Source organism: Falco rusticolus, chromosome 7 (assembly GCF_015220075.1).
Source record: "Falco rusticolus isolate bFalRus1 chromosome 7, bFalRus1.pri, whole genome shotgun sequence".
NCBI lineage: Eukaryota > Metazoa > Chordata > Aves > Falconiformes > Falconidae > Falco > Falco rusticolus.
Window position 1 is genome coordinate 71,341,304 of NC_051193.1, and position 17,140 is coordinate 71,358,443.

The 17,140-nt window shown below is 40.2% G+C and overlaps 1 protein-coding gene across 1 annotated transcript; it reads left to right on the forward strand.

Moving 5' to 3' along the window:
- The first annotated feature begins 1,043 nt into the window (after positions 1 to 1,043).
- LOC119151641 (astacin-like metalloendopeptidase) lies at positions 1,044 to 12,564 on the forward strand. The gene is made up of 12 exons (XM_037395798.1): positions 1,044 to 1,131; positions 1,298 to 1,322; positions 1,434 to 1,467; positions 2,255 to 2,388; positions 3,786 to 3,903; positions 4,453 to 4,631; positions 8,348 to 8,429; positions 9,318 to 9,445; positions 9,751 to 9,866; positions 10,305 to 10,530; positions 11,645 to 11,763; positions 12,334 to 12,564. Exons 1-12 carry the CDS (start codon positions 1,063 to 1,065, stop codon positions 12,562 to 12,564), a joined length of 1,461 nt encoding a protein of 486 aa, XP_037251695.1. The 5' UTR covers positions 1,044 to 1,062.
- Positions 12,565 to 17,140: the final 4,576 nt, after the last annotated feature.

The following is a 17,140-nucleotide window of genomic DNA, read 5'->3' on the forward strand; positions in this document are numbered from 1 at the left end:
AATATCAGCTAAAATTTTCCTAGCAAACTAGTCCTTTAAAACAAAGGACCAGCCCATACATCTGTCTGGAAAGGCACCCTCTGCCATCCTGACCTGCTATGAACTACATAAATTCCTCTGAATTTTGCCTTTGCGGGCAATTCCAATTTCTTGCTTAAAGATCTGATGCAGGAAATCCTGAGAATTTTCTGTAGCACACAGCTATTTCTGCAGGGGCTGAAGCTGGGAGGAAAAAGCAACATCTGCCTGCCTATGGTGGTGTTCATGTGGCTTCAACATGAATATTCCCATTGTGTGGCTTACTCATACAGTGTGGGTTTTCTAGGATTCAGCCTGCCTTTCTATTCTTGTTTCTATTCATGGACATCAAAGGAAGAAGAGCTTCCCAGAAGGTGGGAAGCCAAAATTCTGTGAACTGGTGGTTTTATTTACCTGTAGACTCTAGCAAGACACACAAGCACTGCCAGTGATGATTATATTGCAAGATATGGTACTGGAAAAACAATTTCAACCAACAATCAGATTCATCTGTTCCCCAACAGATTTCCAGTGTTCCTGGCCAGCAATGCCTGGCTGAGACCTGTGCACAGAGGGGGAAGGCTGAAAGATAAGCTCTGAAGAGCCGGGTGGCTCCTGGCAGTAAGCTAAGGAGTTTCTAGGAAAGGTAGTCAGTGTGGATGGATCAAAGAATTCCTTGACCTTGAGTTTTGCTGTAAACAGACTGCTGCCAGATATCCTGTCCCTTGGTCAGCAGTGAGGGGACCTGCAGCAGCTCATGGGTTCTTCTTAGAATTAAAGATGAGTCACTTTAAAGTTGCAGGATTTTCTTTCCTATTGCTCCACTTCCTCTGTTTTCTGAAGATAAATAAGAAATGAGAGCCTGGAAATTCTCTTGAGAGGTCCTGCAGCTTGTTTGTTTTGTGAAAATACTTCTTGTTATCTAATTTTGTTACACTTGTTAACAACAGCAGCAGCTTTCCCATAAAACTTGCCCCAAGTAAACTAACCACAGCTTTGAGAACTGAGCTGTGGAGCAGAGAAGATCATCTTGGAAATGTGAAGATGAAGGACTTTCTTCTGCTAACTCATTTTGCATTTCTCTATAACTTTGCACTGAGTAAACCTGTCCAGGTGTGTCCCTGCTCCTAGATGTTGAGAATTTACATTGCTGCTGCTGAGTTGCTCTGACTATCTTAAAATTAGTTACAAAGTTTTACTGCTGTGATTCTACATGGTAGAAGCTTTCTGGTATGGAGATAAGCATGTAATTTTTTATTTTATTTTTTTTTTTTTGCAGATAGCTAGAAGAAACAGTGACTTAGGTGAGTTTGATTGTAATTATTATATAAATAACTGTAGGTTTTGGTGGGACTGCTTTTCTATACCTCATTGTCATTATTTGGTATATTTTTCTCTTTGAAAATATTTTCTAGCATCAGTGGAAAACTATTCACAGAATTCAGTAGTGTTTTTAAGTCTCATTCAGTGTGATTATTTATGCTGTCATGATAAAGAAATTAAGAAGACTTATTGAGCAATTGCTACATGGAATGTTCTTTTCCATATGTAGCCTCAGCAAATAAGAATACTTTTCACTTTGATTTGTTTCCTATGTGATATAAGGCACTCCCCTGTCTTCTGTACCCAAGAATATTGTACATTTTTGGCATAATAACCAACAGCTCTTGTCTGTGAGAAACATATTCCAAGTATTTTGGAGTCAGAACTGAGGAGCATGTCACAATGTCTTACGTCAAATTAACAGTTAACCTGGAAACTAATAGCTTGCATGCATTCAATATATATAATAAAAAACAGTCGTTTCTTTTGTATGATTCATCCCATTTTCAGAGAGGTCAGCTACTATTTTTCTTTAATTCCACAAGCTCTAATGAAGAGAATACTGACTTACAATACTTTGCCTTCCACTTTGAAGGCTCCCAAAGCTTCTTAAGCTAAAATATATTTTATATATATCTCAACTTTGATTACAGCTGCACTATGACATCCACATTGATCTTTTTTATCCAGGAAGCCAGGCAGACCTAACCAGTCTTAGCATATTGTGAATCCTAGATTCACTCGGTCTTAATTTACTAATCCTTTTTCACATTACTGGGAAATGAACTTCAGTGAAAGAAATTTCCAAAGGTACAAAAGCTTGATTAGTGTGTACCTCTCATCTCCCTTTTGCATGTCTTATTTGCCTTCTCTGTGCCTTGTGTACTCTTTATTTTCTTCACCTGCCAGGTAGCGAGATAGTTGTGTATGAAGGAGACATCCTCTTGAGAAGAGGACGACGCAGTGCAATTAACTGTGAGAGTTGTTTATGGCCCAAGTCACAAGATGGACTAGTCAAGGTTCCAATTACCATCTCTTCTGATTTCTGTGAGTGTATGCAAATGGATTCTGTAAAGTTAGCTTTGATCTTCCAGTCCCTATACTCTCTATTATTTTACATTTCTGTGGCATGCACCAAAAGCAATCTTTGTCCAAATGAGAATTTATTGACATGTCTCTTTTGCTAGTCTGTTAGCCCTATGGTAGTTTGGCTAAGACTCCAAAAATTTCAGTTACAGACACTAAAATATGTGGCTGCTAGGGCAGTAGTTGTTACATAAATACCAGCTAATTAATTTTAATAACAAATATCAGCTCATTCCTGCTAGCTACAATGCACTTTGATATTTAGCAAGTACAGAAGAAGAAATATAATTTGTTCACATTGTGAATGTATTTTTGCCAAAATCACCATTAGGAGCACTTTTTTGAACACTATTATTTTCTTTCAATTCTCTCAAATATGCCTGCACTAGAAATCTTGTAGAGGCAAAAATGGAGGAAAAATCCTTGGAGATATTTTTTCCTTTATTGCAATTCAGTCAGTCAGTAGCTCTGTCCTGTGCAAAAGGCTGCAGGACTGATGCCTTAATGTAGAAGATTTTGTTCCAGAAGACTTCATATGGGCTGTGCAGGTCTATCTTACCCCTGCTGAGGCTCCTCTGGACTGAGGTTTCCATGCAGACCCTTCTTAAAAGATGCTACCTTGAAAGAAAGTGGATGGAAGTGAAATACAGCCTGTGGCTGATTCCCATTCCTGGGGAACCTCTGTTACCATTTGAGCTGAGGGAAGTCCAGTCTCTATGTTGCCTAGGCTGCTGCTCTGCCCATGTGCTTCCAGATCTGCAGCATATACTCTTGTGGTTAGGTGAGGGTTATTCCATGTACCTCCCTCTCTCCAAAGCTCAAAGATGAGGAAACGGAGATACAAATCAGTTGTAGATGATTCATAACTGAGGAAGCCAAATTAGGCCAAAAAGTTCAAAAGTAGATAAACACTCCAATCTTTATTTGGTACCTGAATGGAAACACTGTGCTGTTCAGAGCCTCTGAACGCTGTCTCAAGTGATTCCAAGGGGTGTGTGGCAAATATTTGTTATCTCTGATAAACAAAATGGAGTTTTGGTGCTTAGCTACGGTCAGATGGCTCATTTGGGATACAAACAGTTGGACTGAAGTATCTGAAACTGTTTCATTCTTCTTCTGTTCTTTTGCTTTCCATCAGCTGTCTCCTATAGAATATGCATAAGGGCCAGCTGTAATTCTTATATCTTCCCTTAAAATTCAAATCAACTTGAAGATCCCTGAAGGCTTTGTGTCCTTTTCTCTATTATGCTTGTATGACAAAAAGTTAAGGAATGCTGTTTTAAAGGGATGCGCCCCATCGATGCACCTTGGTTTTGATTAACCAAGGAAGATTTCTCCTGGCCCCTTTCTCTTTCTAGCAATGACAGAGAGGTCTTGGATTGCTGATGCTCTGCAAGAGATCTCCACGCTGACCTGTGTGCAGTTTGTAAATCGCACCACAGAAACGGACTATGTGTATGTTGAACATGGGCAGAGGTAAGCTTCCCGTCTCCTGAGAGTGAAAGTACTCAGAAGGTCTTTCAGCTTCTTTTGTTTTGATCTGAATTTAAGTAATTACTCTTTTTTTTATCCTAGGAGTCAAGATTCAGACAGCAGGTGCAATTTTTCATTTTTCTTTAGATATACTGGTAGTTACATCAGTTAATAGGCCACAGGAATAAATGTGAGTGTGGACTTAAAGATAATGGGGTATAATTCAAAATGAGATATTTTTCTTAAATGGTGTAAAAAATTTAAAGTTGTATAATTGTTTCAGTTTCTTTGCTTAACTATTTAAACTGCTTCATCTTAGTTTGATATAGCCATTTTACTGTTTCAAAATTTGCCATATTCATCACAAAGGCTTTATTTCTCCTCGGAGGTAGTTTGGCAGCTTTTGGAAGCCTAGATATCTCATGTCAGTGACTATTTGCATGTCTCCTTCTGTGGCTGCACATCTGGAGCCCCTTGGTGGTAAAATCAGTACACCTATTTCTTTGTGTTTGCTGAATGTGATCATTTTGGTTATTGATTGCCTACTCTTAGCTGCTGGTCTTACTTTGGAAAAATTGGAGGACGTCAAGCAGTAGGCCTGGTGAAAAATGGCTGCATGGATAAAGGAGCGATTCAGCATGAAATGAACCACGCACTAGGTTTCATCCATGAACAGGCACGCAGTGATCGGGACAAGTTTGTCAAGATTATGTGGGAACACATTGTCGCAGGTATGCCCACTAAATCTTAAGAGAAAACATGTACTTTCAGATAAAGGAGAATGCTGTTCACAGGAGAAACAATGGAAATAAGAATCATGATTGATATTGGCTGAATTGCAGCAGCAGCACATTCAGTGTGATGGAATTCTTGTTCGGTGTCTGTACTAGGGGAATTTGTGGCCACACCTACATTGGTGTGGTCCTCCGAGGCAGATGCAGCCTGAAAGTAGCTCTGTGTTCTTATTTTGATATCCATCATAAGCCCATATTCACCTTATCCCAAATACCAAGAGCATCAGGATTGTAAAATGTAGCAAACTCTTTGCCAGGAGGCAGGACTACAGGAATTTTAGCTGAGGTGGGGTGAAACATAACATTTGGGGATCATAGTGGGGAACTGCACAGCAACTCTATCTTGGGGACAGACATGGAGATAGGGGAGGCAGCGGATAGGCATCTTGGCACTGGCAGAGAGTGAAATGCGCATAGCCTAAAATGGAGATGAACTAGGGATTCAGTGTGGAGAGAATAGAAGCACATGCAACCACTAGTATGTGCAAAATTCTGGGACCTGGCATGATGTGCAAGGAAGGACTGCAATTATTCCCTCCTTGAGGACAGAAGAATATACACTGCCATGAAATGAAGGAGCAATGGTAAATCTGTAGGGGGAAAACAAGTGAATGTTATTTAGGGAAAGGAATGCAGGATAAATGGTTTGGGCACATGCCCTTGATTTGTGTGTTTGGAACATGGGAGTGTATACAGAGGTCCAGGCTTTTGAGGGGGGGAGCAAAAATGGTAGGAGGTCCCAGGGAAAGCGAGAAAGTGGTACACAGAAGGAAAGTAGCGGAAGAAAGGATGCAAGGAATCACTTGTCTGACAGCTATGAGAGCTGGACAAACCACCACAATTGTGAAAAGATAATAGTGTACTTAGTTCATTATAGTAAATAATAGTAAATTAGGCTGAACAATTGAATACGAAATTATAGTAAGTCTCGTCAACAAATAAGATCCAACTCTTCAGTGTCATACACAGCTGAAAATATCTTTTTTTTTTTCTCTCCAGATGGAACTTGATTGTTTTTATTGCAAATTCCTAACACACTGTTCTCAACTTTTTTCAGTTATTCCCATGATATTCTAAGTAAATTCCATTTGTGCTGTTCTTTATTGAGGTTTCAGCTCTAGTGTTACGGTATAATTTTGCTATGAATTGTTTGCTGTTGTACAGCAAGGGTGTGCCACGCTTGAAATGCTAGCAAAGGATATGCTAGGAAAGAGGAGTTGAAAAGATGAAGTTAAACCAAAAATACTAGACAAAAACATAGTTTTACACTAGTTTTGCAGGGGGAAGCCCACAGGTTTGGATGTCATCATTCCTAAAGGATACACATGTAACCAAGCCCTGTTTCAGGCATCGTATCACAAAAGGATAAAAGAAGGGGAAGAGGTGAAGACAGGACTATTTAAAAGGAGGTGGGGTATACCTAAAGTGTTTCAACAGTATTCACCAGGAGTGGAGGCTGAGAAGATTGGCATGACAAGGGAGTTAGAATGCAGCATGTATGCAGCACAAGCACTGTAGGGGAAAAATGTAAAGATATGCAGGGAAAAGGAAATGAAGAAACACAGCTATGTTCAGGAGGACTGTTAGTGTACATCTCCTGTAAAAACATGCTGCTGTTAACAGTGCTGATGGCAGAGCTCCCATGGACCTCAGTGGTGCAGAACCAGACCTCAAGACCTTTTGCAACTTCCCAGCTCTCCCACACAACTTGTTTTTCTCTTGCCAGGGCTGCAGTACTGTGGATGTTTGCTGGGGGTTGTTTTTACCCAGCAATTCACCCTGGAAGCCATCCTACTTCTTTGTTTTGACAAAATGCAGCCTGATCAGTTGCTGTCCACTTAGCTACTTGAAACTCAGCTTGTTTTTCCCAAACTTTTTTGGGAAAAAAAATATTCAGAGACTTCAGCCAAAGCTTCTTTTTCAGTTCTTCTGAGTCATTGCTCTTAGAATCTGGCTGGAGGGAGATTATTTTTTAGAGTGGAAAAGATGGGATAAGTCCCCGCACGTGTGCGGGTCTAGACAGCCAAATCTCTCTGGCATGTGATGAGGCAGATAGTAGTTTGCTGGCAGTGCCTCTGTCCAGCCGGACTGCTGTTACTTCTTTTTTTAGCAAACCAATTCAGCAAAGAGCTTGTGTGCCAAACAGTAGCCATATGCTTAAATATTTCACTGCATTTGAACTGTGTTCTCTGTTCATCACCTCAAAAGAAGTTGTGTGCTTGCTGATAATTCTTTCTGAAGTCAGTATAGCAGATAAGAGGAACTGAGATAAAAACTCAAGTCAGGAAAGTCAATGCTGTTGAGAACCAGTCTGAGCCTTAACTGAGTTTTTGAGCTATGAAAAGCTGCAAAGTCATGTTTATCCCCAAACTTTATATAATTCAGGATTTTGAAGCTTCTCTTTGTGTTTACTAGCCCTCATTGGGACCAGTGCTGAAGGACATTACTGGAAGAAACTGGCTCTGATTGCAAGCCTGCCAGCCAAGTTGTGCAGGCTCCAGAGATTTTTCTGACAAGCATCCAACCCTAAACTCTTGTCCAGATGGTTTGTCGTTTACAAACCGCTAGTTACAATAACGAAGGTACAGATGTTGAACTGGAAAGGAGTTCTCGGTGGCTAGGGCATTAGCCTTAAGGCCAGCCTGACTGCATTCAGCTCTCTGCTCTGACATTGCTTGCTTGCCTGTATTATCATGGACAAGAGACCCAGGGTGCAATTAGCACTCATGCTCTCCCATCAATGGAGAGCAATAGGTGCCTTCAGATGAAACTCCCTCCAACTGTGTCTTTTTCTCCCTCTCCTCTGACTATCCTGGGAGCCTTGATGAACAAATTCAGTGCCAAACTCAGAGAAATAATAAAGTTAGGTGACACGAATTCTAGTCTGTGTCTCTGGGGCCCAGTCCTGTATCAGTGTAATACACTTTTACCTCATACAGGCTTTTTAAGGCTAAACAGATGAAAAGTGATTAGATGCTCAGCAGCTGTGATGAGAGGGGCTACATCAGCGGCTACATTCAGACAATGTTTCTAGCTGATCTTACTTAGTGCCCTTGCTTCATGCGAGTCATATCACTACACTGTAATCACTGCTGATGAGTTTGACCAGAGACAAAGCCAGAACATGGCTGATAACATGCCCTTGGGTGCAACTTACAGGCAAACTGTATTATAACCCTTAGATGGAAGGACTCAGCAAGACAGGCTGATCACACACATACCTCTGAGTTTTTGATCTAGGTGATAAGAGTGATTTCCCTTTCAAGGTATGGATGCAGGTTTGAGGACATCAGCTGGATGCTTATAATAGCCAAGATAATGCACTGAAATATATTTGGAGATGCCCTCATGAAGATGGACAGATGAATACCTTTACTTGACGAGTGGAATGGATTCAATGATTATATTGAAACTCTGACTTGATTCAGTTTATATTCTGAAAGCTGCTAGACTGGGTGAAAATGTGTTCCCCATGGGCTTCAGAAGGCTCTGGTGGTTTTGATAGATCCAAGATCTCATGAGAACAAGTACTTGTATCCTAAGGATATCTCTTGGGATCTGAAGGACATCCTTTTAGGATTATGCCAGCAAATAGTGTATTATTAGAGCAACAGTAATTGTTCTGACTGAAATGTTGCTTTCCTACCTTACAGGGGAACAAGGAAACTTTGGAAAAGTGAATTCAAAAAATCTGGGCCTTCCCTATGACTACTCTTCAGTGATGCACTATGGCGCGTAAGTTATTTTCGGATACATCTTTTCAAAGGAGCAAACAGCTTTCAGATCTTCTGCTCAGATCTAGAAAGAAGGAATTACTCTGTGCAGGGAATGACTTCTGCTGTTCCCTTAGAATTGAGTGAATGCACATAATTAAGGGTGAGTATACTTCCTTTGTCAGCAGGATTCCTGGAAAACAGAGTTGATAGAAGAAAAAATTAGGACATTTTATTTCGCTGTGCTCTTGTCTCTTGCTAGAGGCCTTGGCGTGGCTATGGTCCAAAGTCTCACTCTGCTGAGTCACTATCTAAACCAGTTCTGAAGTCTGAATTATTTCATTAACACAGTAATAGCTGATCATAGGCAAGAATATTTAGGTACAGAGAGAAAGAAGTTTTTATATCGTTAAGATATTGCGTGCTGCCTCATATCATCTGCAACACTGTCTAAGGTTGCATTTTAGTCTGTAATGTACAAGTTTGTATCATGCCTATTTCCACTAGCAAGTAACAACTTCTGAACAAAACTGTGAAATAAAACTTGTCTAGCAGGCGGCAGGAAATTGCAGAGAGCAAATATAGGTAGTAACTAAGACAGAACTACTCCTGCTTTTCTGCCTCTGGAACGATGAAGGTGGGATTCAGTTCATTTTGCCAGGACATTGGTGAAGATTTCCTCACTCAGGACAGTGTGCAGCATTTTCTGGTTTCTTGCTTGATTTCAGCTGCTGCATGCTGAATGGCTTGCATGCTAGTCCTCTTCAGGGAAGATTGGCTGGTCTCTGAGAAGCTTCTTGCCATTTTCCCTTGAAATTCTGGGCAACTGGTACATGAATATGATTATGCAGTTAGAGAACTCCACTGTTTAAGAGATGTGATTTAGAAATGTGATTTCTTATTTCTACAGGTATGATTTCTCCAGCAGTCCAGGGAAACAGACTATTGTACCAGTTCCTGACCCCTCTATACCCATTGGACAGAGAGAGGGGCTGAGTAACTTGGATGTAGCTAAAATCAACAAGCTCTACAAGTGCAGTAAGTGCTGTAGATGGAAAGCATGTGACCCTTATACAGCTGATGTCTGTAGGCACTGTCAGACATCCCTCAGAGGAAAGCAGCCTGCAGTTCTTTTAATACATCTCTCTTGCCTACCAGAGGGTTGGTATGCTGGTGGAAACAGACTTGTCCCTGTGCCAAGCTGCTGCCTTCTTGAAAAAACAATTAACTTTCAATAATTCACAAGCCTGACTGATTAAAATTGTTGGGGATACTTTTCAGGCATTTCTAGAAGATTTTTGTGCACTTTTCACTATTCAACACTATTTGGTTCTTCCCTTCAGATCGCTGTAGTTCTGTGTTGCTTAAATCCAAAGGCTCGTTCTCCTCTGTCAATCACCCATCCCCATACCCAAACAACAGCAACTGCCTGTGGTTGATCCGCATCCGTCAAAGTAAGGTAATTTTTATTAGGAGAGGAAAGGTTTGAACCACAGTGTCAAGGCTACAAAGCATTATTTCATTATTATGACTACCCTCTGGGAGTCATTTTCATGGACTGAGACATTTATTTTGTTACGCAGTGAATGAAAAGACAGTCTCAACAATTTTCATAAGACTTATGAAGACTATCAGATGCATTATTTAACTTGATTTTTGTCCTGTTAAGATTGGATGGCTTTTCAAAGACAAGCAATAGTCAAACATCAATCACTGTGCTCAGTAACAGGGTAGTTAGGTGAAATTCTATGTTCTTTTTACACAGAAAGTAAAGCTTCAGTGATACATGGATAGTAAAATGAATATGAAGTCCTAGTTCACTACATAACAATTAGATGGCTTGAATCTTTCCCTGTGTGTGGCATTAAGCCAAACATCTCTTTTCTTCTTTCTCAAGATTTTCCTGCAGTTTGAGGATTTTGATCTCCAACCCTCCTCAGACTGTTCTTCTGACTATATAAAAATTTACAATGGAAACAGCAAGAATTCCCCTGTATTGCTGGACAAATACTGTGGGAAGGGGCCGCTGCCCTCCTTAGTGGCATCTGGATCAACAATGCTGGTAGAGTTTGCAAGTGATGAGAGCATTACAGCCACAGGATTCAGAGCCTCCTACAACAGGGGTATGAACATGCCTTTACAGAGCTTGGAGAACAGCATTAATATATTTGTATGGAAGAACTGAAATCTTTGAATATGTACTCCAGAGCAGGTTTTTTCTGGGTTATTCTTTGCACTTCCATAGCAAATGCTAATGCAGAAGGCTAGGCAATGATGGGGCTGAAGGTTAGCAGGAAACAGAAAATGGAATGTTGCATGGGTCTTATGTTAGTAATCCTGAGAACCCACTCATATTCTTCTGAGAGTGCCTGCTAGGCTTCTTCACATAATTAGAAAAATTTATTTTTAAAAAAACAATGCAACAACTGTAACTAATAGGAGCAGAGCAGCCAAAGGGCACAAAGACTGCAGAACTCAACAAGAAATCTTATCAATGAGATGTAAAGCCAGTATCTAGCCAATACGTTGTTCAAGGTTTTGTGGCATTTTATGCAATGGGAGAGATACTAACTTTGGGTAACTTGCACTTTCTGAATTAAAGGCTTTCATGTCACATGATCCACCATGCTTACTGTAGCCAGCTGAGGGGTGTCTGTTTTACAAAGATAGGAAATGCATTACGGACTGCTGGATAAAATTCTGTTGTGCTGCGACATGCTTTCAGTTAGAAGGCAGTAGCCCAAATAACTTGTTATTGCTTTGTTTCCACTCAAAATACAAACTTTTTTAAAGCATGAATTGAAGTCTTAGAAATGTGTCATTTTTACTCTTTTTTTGCATTAGTCTTGATGGAGTCATTTCTAGATAGCATTAGATCTAGGTTGATAATGCAATCTGAATACTTGAGCTAATTCTTTCCTGAAAGTGCAGTAAGTTAAAACCATTAGAATGCTATGCTAATATGGTAAGACTCAATTGTAAAGACAGATATAGCTTTAGATGCAGCTGTTTCCTGTCCTCCAAAGGTTATTTAGCAGCCATGTTTTTAGTTCCTTCAGTACAGCTGCTGGTACAAATATGGAGCAAAGAAATAAAATGTCAGCAGTAGATTTTCATGGTAGCACATTTTTTCTTGGCTTGAAGAGAGAATATAATAAAGTACAAGCAAACTCAATTCTACTGCCAGAATACTCTCGTTAATATGCCTTTCTCTGTTTTTTCTCCTTTACTCCTCAGTGAATTGTGGAGATACTTTCACAGACTCAAATGGAGTTATCACCTCTCCAAACTACCCCGATAAATACCCCAAAAACCGAGCATGCTTCTGGGTCATCTGTTCTCCAGTAGGATACAAGGTAAGGCACAGATGAATTTATTTCTGGGTTTCATCAGTGGATGAAATGGAATCTCTTTTTGCCTTGGAGAATAACTGCCTGCTCAAAAAGTGACATTACAGCTTTCTCAGAGGAAAAATCTGAACACAAAAATCCAGTTTAAGAACTTATGCTGGATGTTGGTATCAGAGGTGTTCAGCAAGGGAAAACATCTACATGTGTGTGTGAACTCTTATGAATTTAGCTTGTACCAGTAGGCTTTGTTCAGAATAATCCCTAGGTAAGAGTTCCCACTAAAAAACTGAGACACATTGCGCAGGTGCTGGTTTTATATTTCTCTAGAGATGATAATTTAAAGTGCACAAGATCAATCTTGTCCCCTGCTTCTCTTTCCAATCCAAATGCTGATGAACTAAGCAAATAATTTGCTAGTAATTTGCATTACAATATGCAATCAGGATGTGGTGCAAATACAGTACAAAAACCGGTGCTGCACATAAGGAATTTACACTTTGTATGTAACAAGCACAAATAGCCTAAGAGAAAAGGATATAACCTGGAAGCAAAGTGCTTTGGTTGTAATTTCTCCAGATATCTCTCAAAATGTTATCCTTTGAGCTGGAAGACAGTGACAGATGCATCTATGACTACCTGCTTATACATGATGGAAGCCGACCTACATCACCTGCAGTTGGCCCTTATTGTGGGACAGAGAAGGTTGCAGACTTTACTTCCACTGGGAACTTTGTGCTGTTTGAATTTCATAGTGATATATTTTGGGAGTTGCCCGGATTTGTGATGAGTTATACATTTGGTAGGTAGTACTATACAGATGGGAGTCAGAAAACACAAAGTAAGAAACCAGCCAGCCACAGGTATAACTCAAGATGCCACCAATTTCAGCAAAAAAAGCCTGAAGCTTGATCTCTTAGTCTTATGTCTACAGTGGTGTAATTTGCATGGTGGGTTACGGACAAAAATATTCCTGTCCATGGGATGCTTCTGCCTGAGACTTTTTGTTATAGCATTCACATTGCTGGTGTTGCATGGTGAAATACAGTAGCAGAACTGAAACTACGTAAGCGGATTTTCAAGAACTTCTAATGTGAGAAACCATGCCCATGAAAATCTCAGAATATGGCTATGTAGCAACTTTAACCTGTAGAGTGGCAAATGTTATTACCTGACCCTAATATGCATTCTAGTATGCATACAGAAAAAAACTTCTGACATGTTTGTTTATGCTTTGAAGCCAAGCTCACTTACACCGTTCATATAGTCACCTTAGCTTAGCCTGGAAATCACTACTTTACACTGAAGGTGCAAATGTACAGCATCTCAACTCAAAGAGTTGCAATACTCCTCTGTGAGATGAATCAGGTCAGGGAACAGATTTAGCTAAAGAAATGATTAAGAGTGGCAGGAACAAGCTGTGAGGGAGAGGGAACAGAGCGAAGCACCTATTTTTGTCGCTTTGCTGTGGCCTGAGTCAGGTATTGAAATTGTCCATGGGGTATTATCAGAATATTTTTTTTAAATAAGGCCTGAAAACCTAATGCAAAGTCCATGGAATGTAAATGGAGCCAGTAACTTTGGAGAACGTATCAGGTGTGAAGTACCTTGTCTGCAGAGAGAAATCTTCCACTTCTGAGGAGATGTCTGAAGAGGAGAAAGAAATCACCACTGTAGACAGCTAACACTTTGCCTTGACTTGATGTATTCAGAACTAAATGCCAATGCCAAACTGGAGGATGCCAAAATATCATAATAAATAATAAAAGCTTTTGCTGCAGTTATGCCTTTGTAAAGAAGAGCACACAGAAAAAGCCAATTTGCTTTCCTGGTGCTAGGAAGGCAGCCAAGAAAATTTCGAATTATGCTGACTTTTGGTTTTGTTGGGGTTTTTTTAAGGATCTGTAATATTTTCCTTTTAAAGCACTGGTTAATTTTCACCCTCAGAAGAATAACTGATAAGTTGCGGACATCAGGGTCTAGAGTTTGCTTTTTGCTTGCATCATGGTGGGAAAGTGCATGCACAGCAGGCAATAAGTATGAGTAGTTCTTGCAGGCTTCTATCTTCTGGCTATAAACAGTACTCCTTCATATAATTTGGCTCACTATTTAGACAGCATCTTTTTGGAGGATGTAACAATTTCAGCAGCATGAGAGAATTAAACTCTATTTCTGTTTTTAACCTCAACTTCAGACGGTACAAAAGCTAATTCTCACTGAGTCTGAGAATGCAGATATCCATGACTTTCATGGAGGTGCAAAAGTAATAACCCTGTGACAACTGTTATTGCATACAAAGTTGAATGGATCCCTATTTAAATATACAGTGCTGAACAGCTTTGTAACTAGAGTATTACATTGGATTCCTTTCCCATGGCCTGATGTGGGGCTCTACATAGGTGTTTTAGAGGTTCACCCATATTTGGTAAAGGAACGTGAATGAAGTGTTGAAACAGCAATGTACCACATACAGGAATATTCTTGGAAATTGTCCCTGCAAATGAGGCTTTAAGTAGGAGTCCGAGTTGTGGCACTTGGACTTGATCAGGGTGCTTTCTTTGTAAGTAAGCCCTTTATGCTAGCAAGTTATAAGCTCTAAGGGTGCACAGCCTGGCTAAAGGCTCCAATGTCATTTGCTTTGAAAAATGTGAATTCATCAGTAATGATGTAGAAATGCATTCCTGAATGTGCAGACGGGTGGAAATATAAGGTGATCGGTAAGTTCTCTTTCATAGGAAGGCTTTTCAGTCTGAAATCTAAAGGTTCTGCTTTTTATGAGTTCTATTGTTAACTGCTTTCCTTAAAGGAGATACGCACATTAGCTGGAGTTCCACACACGCCCTAAACCATCTACTGACCCTCTGCAGATATCAAAACCTTCAGCTTTTCTCCTGTGCTAAAATCTCTGGTTTTCTGCCACCAGTCTCCACTTTAGTTATATGTTATTCATATATAAATCTGTGGCCACTGAACAGGAAAATGCAAGATACAAAACATCCTGATGAACGGCATCCTTCTTATAGTGACCGCTGCTCATTTTCACCACAGTTAATTGCAAATCTTAAATGGAGAGTCTGTAGAAGTCAGAAACCCTGCTGAGAGATTGAGTGTACCCAGCTGCATGGTATAAGGGGACTTGCATCTAACAGACAATAATCCTCCCACAATAGGCATTGCCCATATATAAAAGTTATTTATAAGCTTGTTCACATTCCGAGATACATGAATTAAGAATGACCAGCCAGTAGACGCAATGGAAAGTATACCAAAACTTTACAATTCAGATACCTCCATAGGAGGATTTTGAGAGGTTCTAATGAAAGTTCAGCATTCACGTAACACAACTTTGAAATCCCACATATAAGGATTTAATCTTTAAAAAGAGGTATCTAGCAGTGATGAAAATATATGTATTCCTATGTATGTATGTACCAAATGACACAAACAGGTACTACCTTAATTGTGTACAAAAACAGATCTATGCTAAGAGAGTTCCACTTCCACAAGCTTGTGTATGGAAGAGACACGAGGGTTTGCGTCCATGTATTCCACTCATAACTGCTTTGGGACTGTCCAGGTTCCTATCTGGGAGACCCTTGGGGCCATTGAGTGGTATGCTTTGTAATCTGTAAGAATGAGAACAGCTATCTGTCAATTACTGCTGCAGGAGAAAAACAGCCAGGAATAAAGTGCTACCGAAACACAAAAAATGCACTACTTAAAGGTCTCTTTTTGTGTTTAATTTAAACCACATTTCCCTTGCATAAGTAAATATGTTTTTATTTTAACCATTTCTGTGGTTGAGATGATGCTTGCTTATGTGACTACGTAATACCTGACAGAAAATAAGGGCAGCTTTTGGCATGCTGATAGTTGGTTCCTCATCTAGAAAAAAATGAATTTACTGAAACAGCAAGGGACTACTGAAATGCAGTTTTCAATTGTGCTGTGGTGAAGATCTGCCCTTTTTATCACACTCAACTGCAAGGAGAAACATTACAGCCTGGGAGACTTAGTAGGCAGACAGCCACATTTTGAATTAATTTGAACTTTCTCATTCCAAAAGTTTTACTTCTAGATGTGTTCCATTATAGTAGTCGGGCCCCAAGATTATCAAGGCCAAGTCTAATACGCTAGGGTGCAGTTTCACAGCAAGTTAGAGAAGAACACAGCATTTGCAGCTATAACTGTGTAGGACAGAGAATGTACAACTTACTGTGCAAAAACTGAGTTTGGCAAGGAGAAGACATATGAACGAAAGACCATTTAATCTCTCCTACACTCCACGCAGAAATTAAAAACCTTACAGGCTAAGTTGTCACATAGGATTTTAATAACTGGAGTTCCCTTTATCATGGGAAACATCTGCAGGCAAGTGAAGAAATAAAGAAAAGCTGCTGCTGTTCAGCTGCCAAATGTCCTTCTGGCGCAGGAGCTGGGAGAATGGTGGGGGCCGGGCCCCCTCTGGCGGACACTACCCGGGGAACGGGCCTCGTTCCTCTTCTCCAGACCTGGCAGAGCGAGGTCTTCTTCCGCTGCCCTGGTCACAACGCTCAGTTCCATCCGGTAAATTCAGCCAAGGCATTTCTAAACAGGCAAGTTCAATTCCTTTAAGTATCTTGCTCCCTCCCCTGTGCTTCTGTTGGTGGTGCTCGCTGGATAGGAAGGTTCTTTGGGTCGCTGCTTGGGTTTTGTATTAGGGAGTGGCATACCAAATTACTACACAATCAGTAGGTTGCATGTAACTTTAAGAGTGAAATTTCTGTTTCCTCTTTTCCCATTGACCAGCTCAATGGCAAAACCAAGATCAAATGAAGTATTTTTATTTTTTTTTAGTAAATAATGCTTTGTATTTGTCTGGATTCCCTGCTTTATGCCTACAATACCTGAAATTTCCAGATGGTCTGTAATACAATTGCTGGACAGGTGCAAAGTTCAGCTTCTAAGCTTTATACAGTTGTCTTTCTGATGTTCTGTTCTGTAGCATTGAAAAAAGCTTTAGAGGGGAACCCCCCCTTTTCCTTTAAATTAAGCTTTGTTTAGATATTAATAGAGTCATACTTCCTTGAATGGATTGGTCTGTTTCCTAATTTGTGTAGGGTTTTACAGTGTGGATTTATCTATTAAACTGGAAAGAATGTAACTGCAAACCCACACAATTAACAAGATGACTCATGGGAATCAACAGTACCTAGAACTACACTCAGTAACTTCTCTTTTATAGGCACAGTAGGATATGCACTTCTGAAGGCACGCAAACAAAAGCTGGCAGAGTAGTTGGCTGGAGGTAACTGGTTTTGCATGCTTTCACGCTCTCCTCAGCCAGGATCTCACAACAGGTTTAAAAGACCAAAAATACCCAGAGTAACTCGAGTGTCACCCTGAC

Coding starts and splice junctions, on each gene's coding strand:
- LOC119151641 (XM_037395798.1), top strand. CDS start 1,063: ATGAAGGACTTTCTTCTGCTAACTCATTTTGCATTTCTCTATAACTTT. Junction 1,132..1,297: donor CACTGAGTAAACCTGTCCAG/GTGTGTCCCTGC, acceptor TTTTTTTTGCAG/ATAGCTAGAAGAAACAGTGA. Junction 9,446..9,750: donor CAACAAGCTCTACAAGTGCA/GTAAGTGCTGTA, acceptor TCTTCCCTTCAG/ATCGCTGTAGTTCTGTGTTG.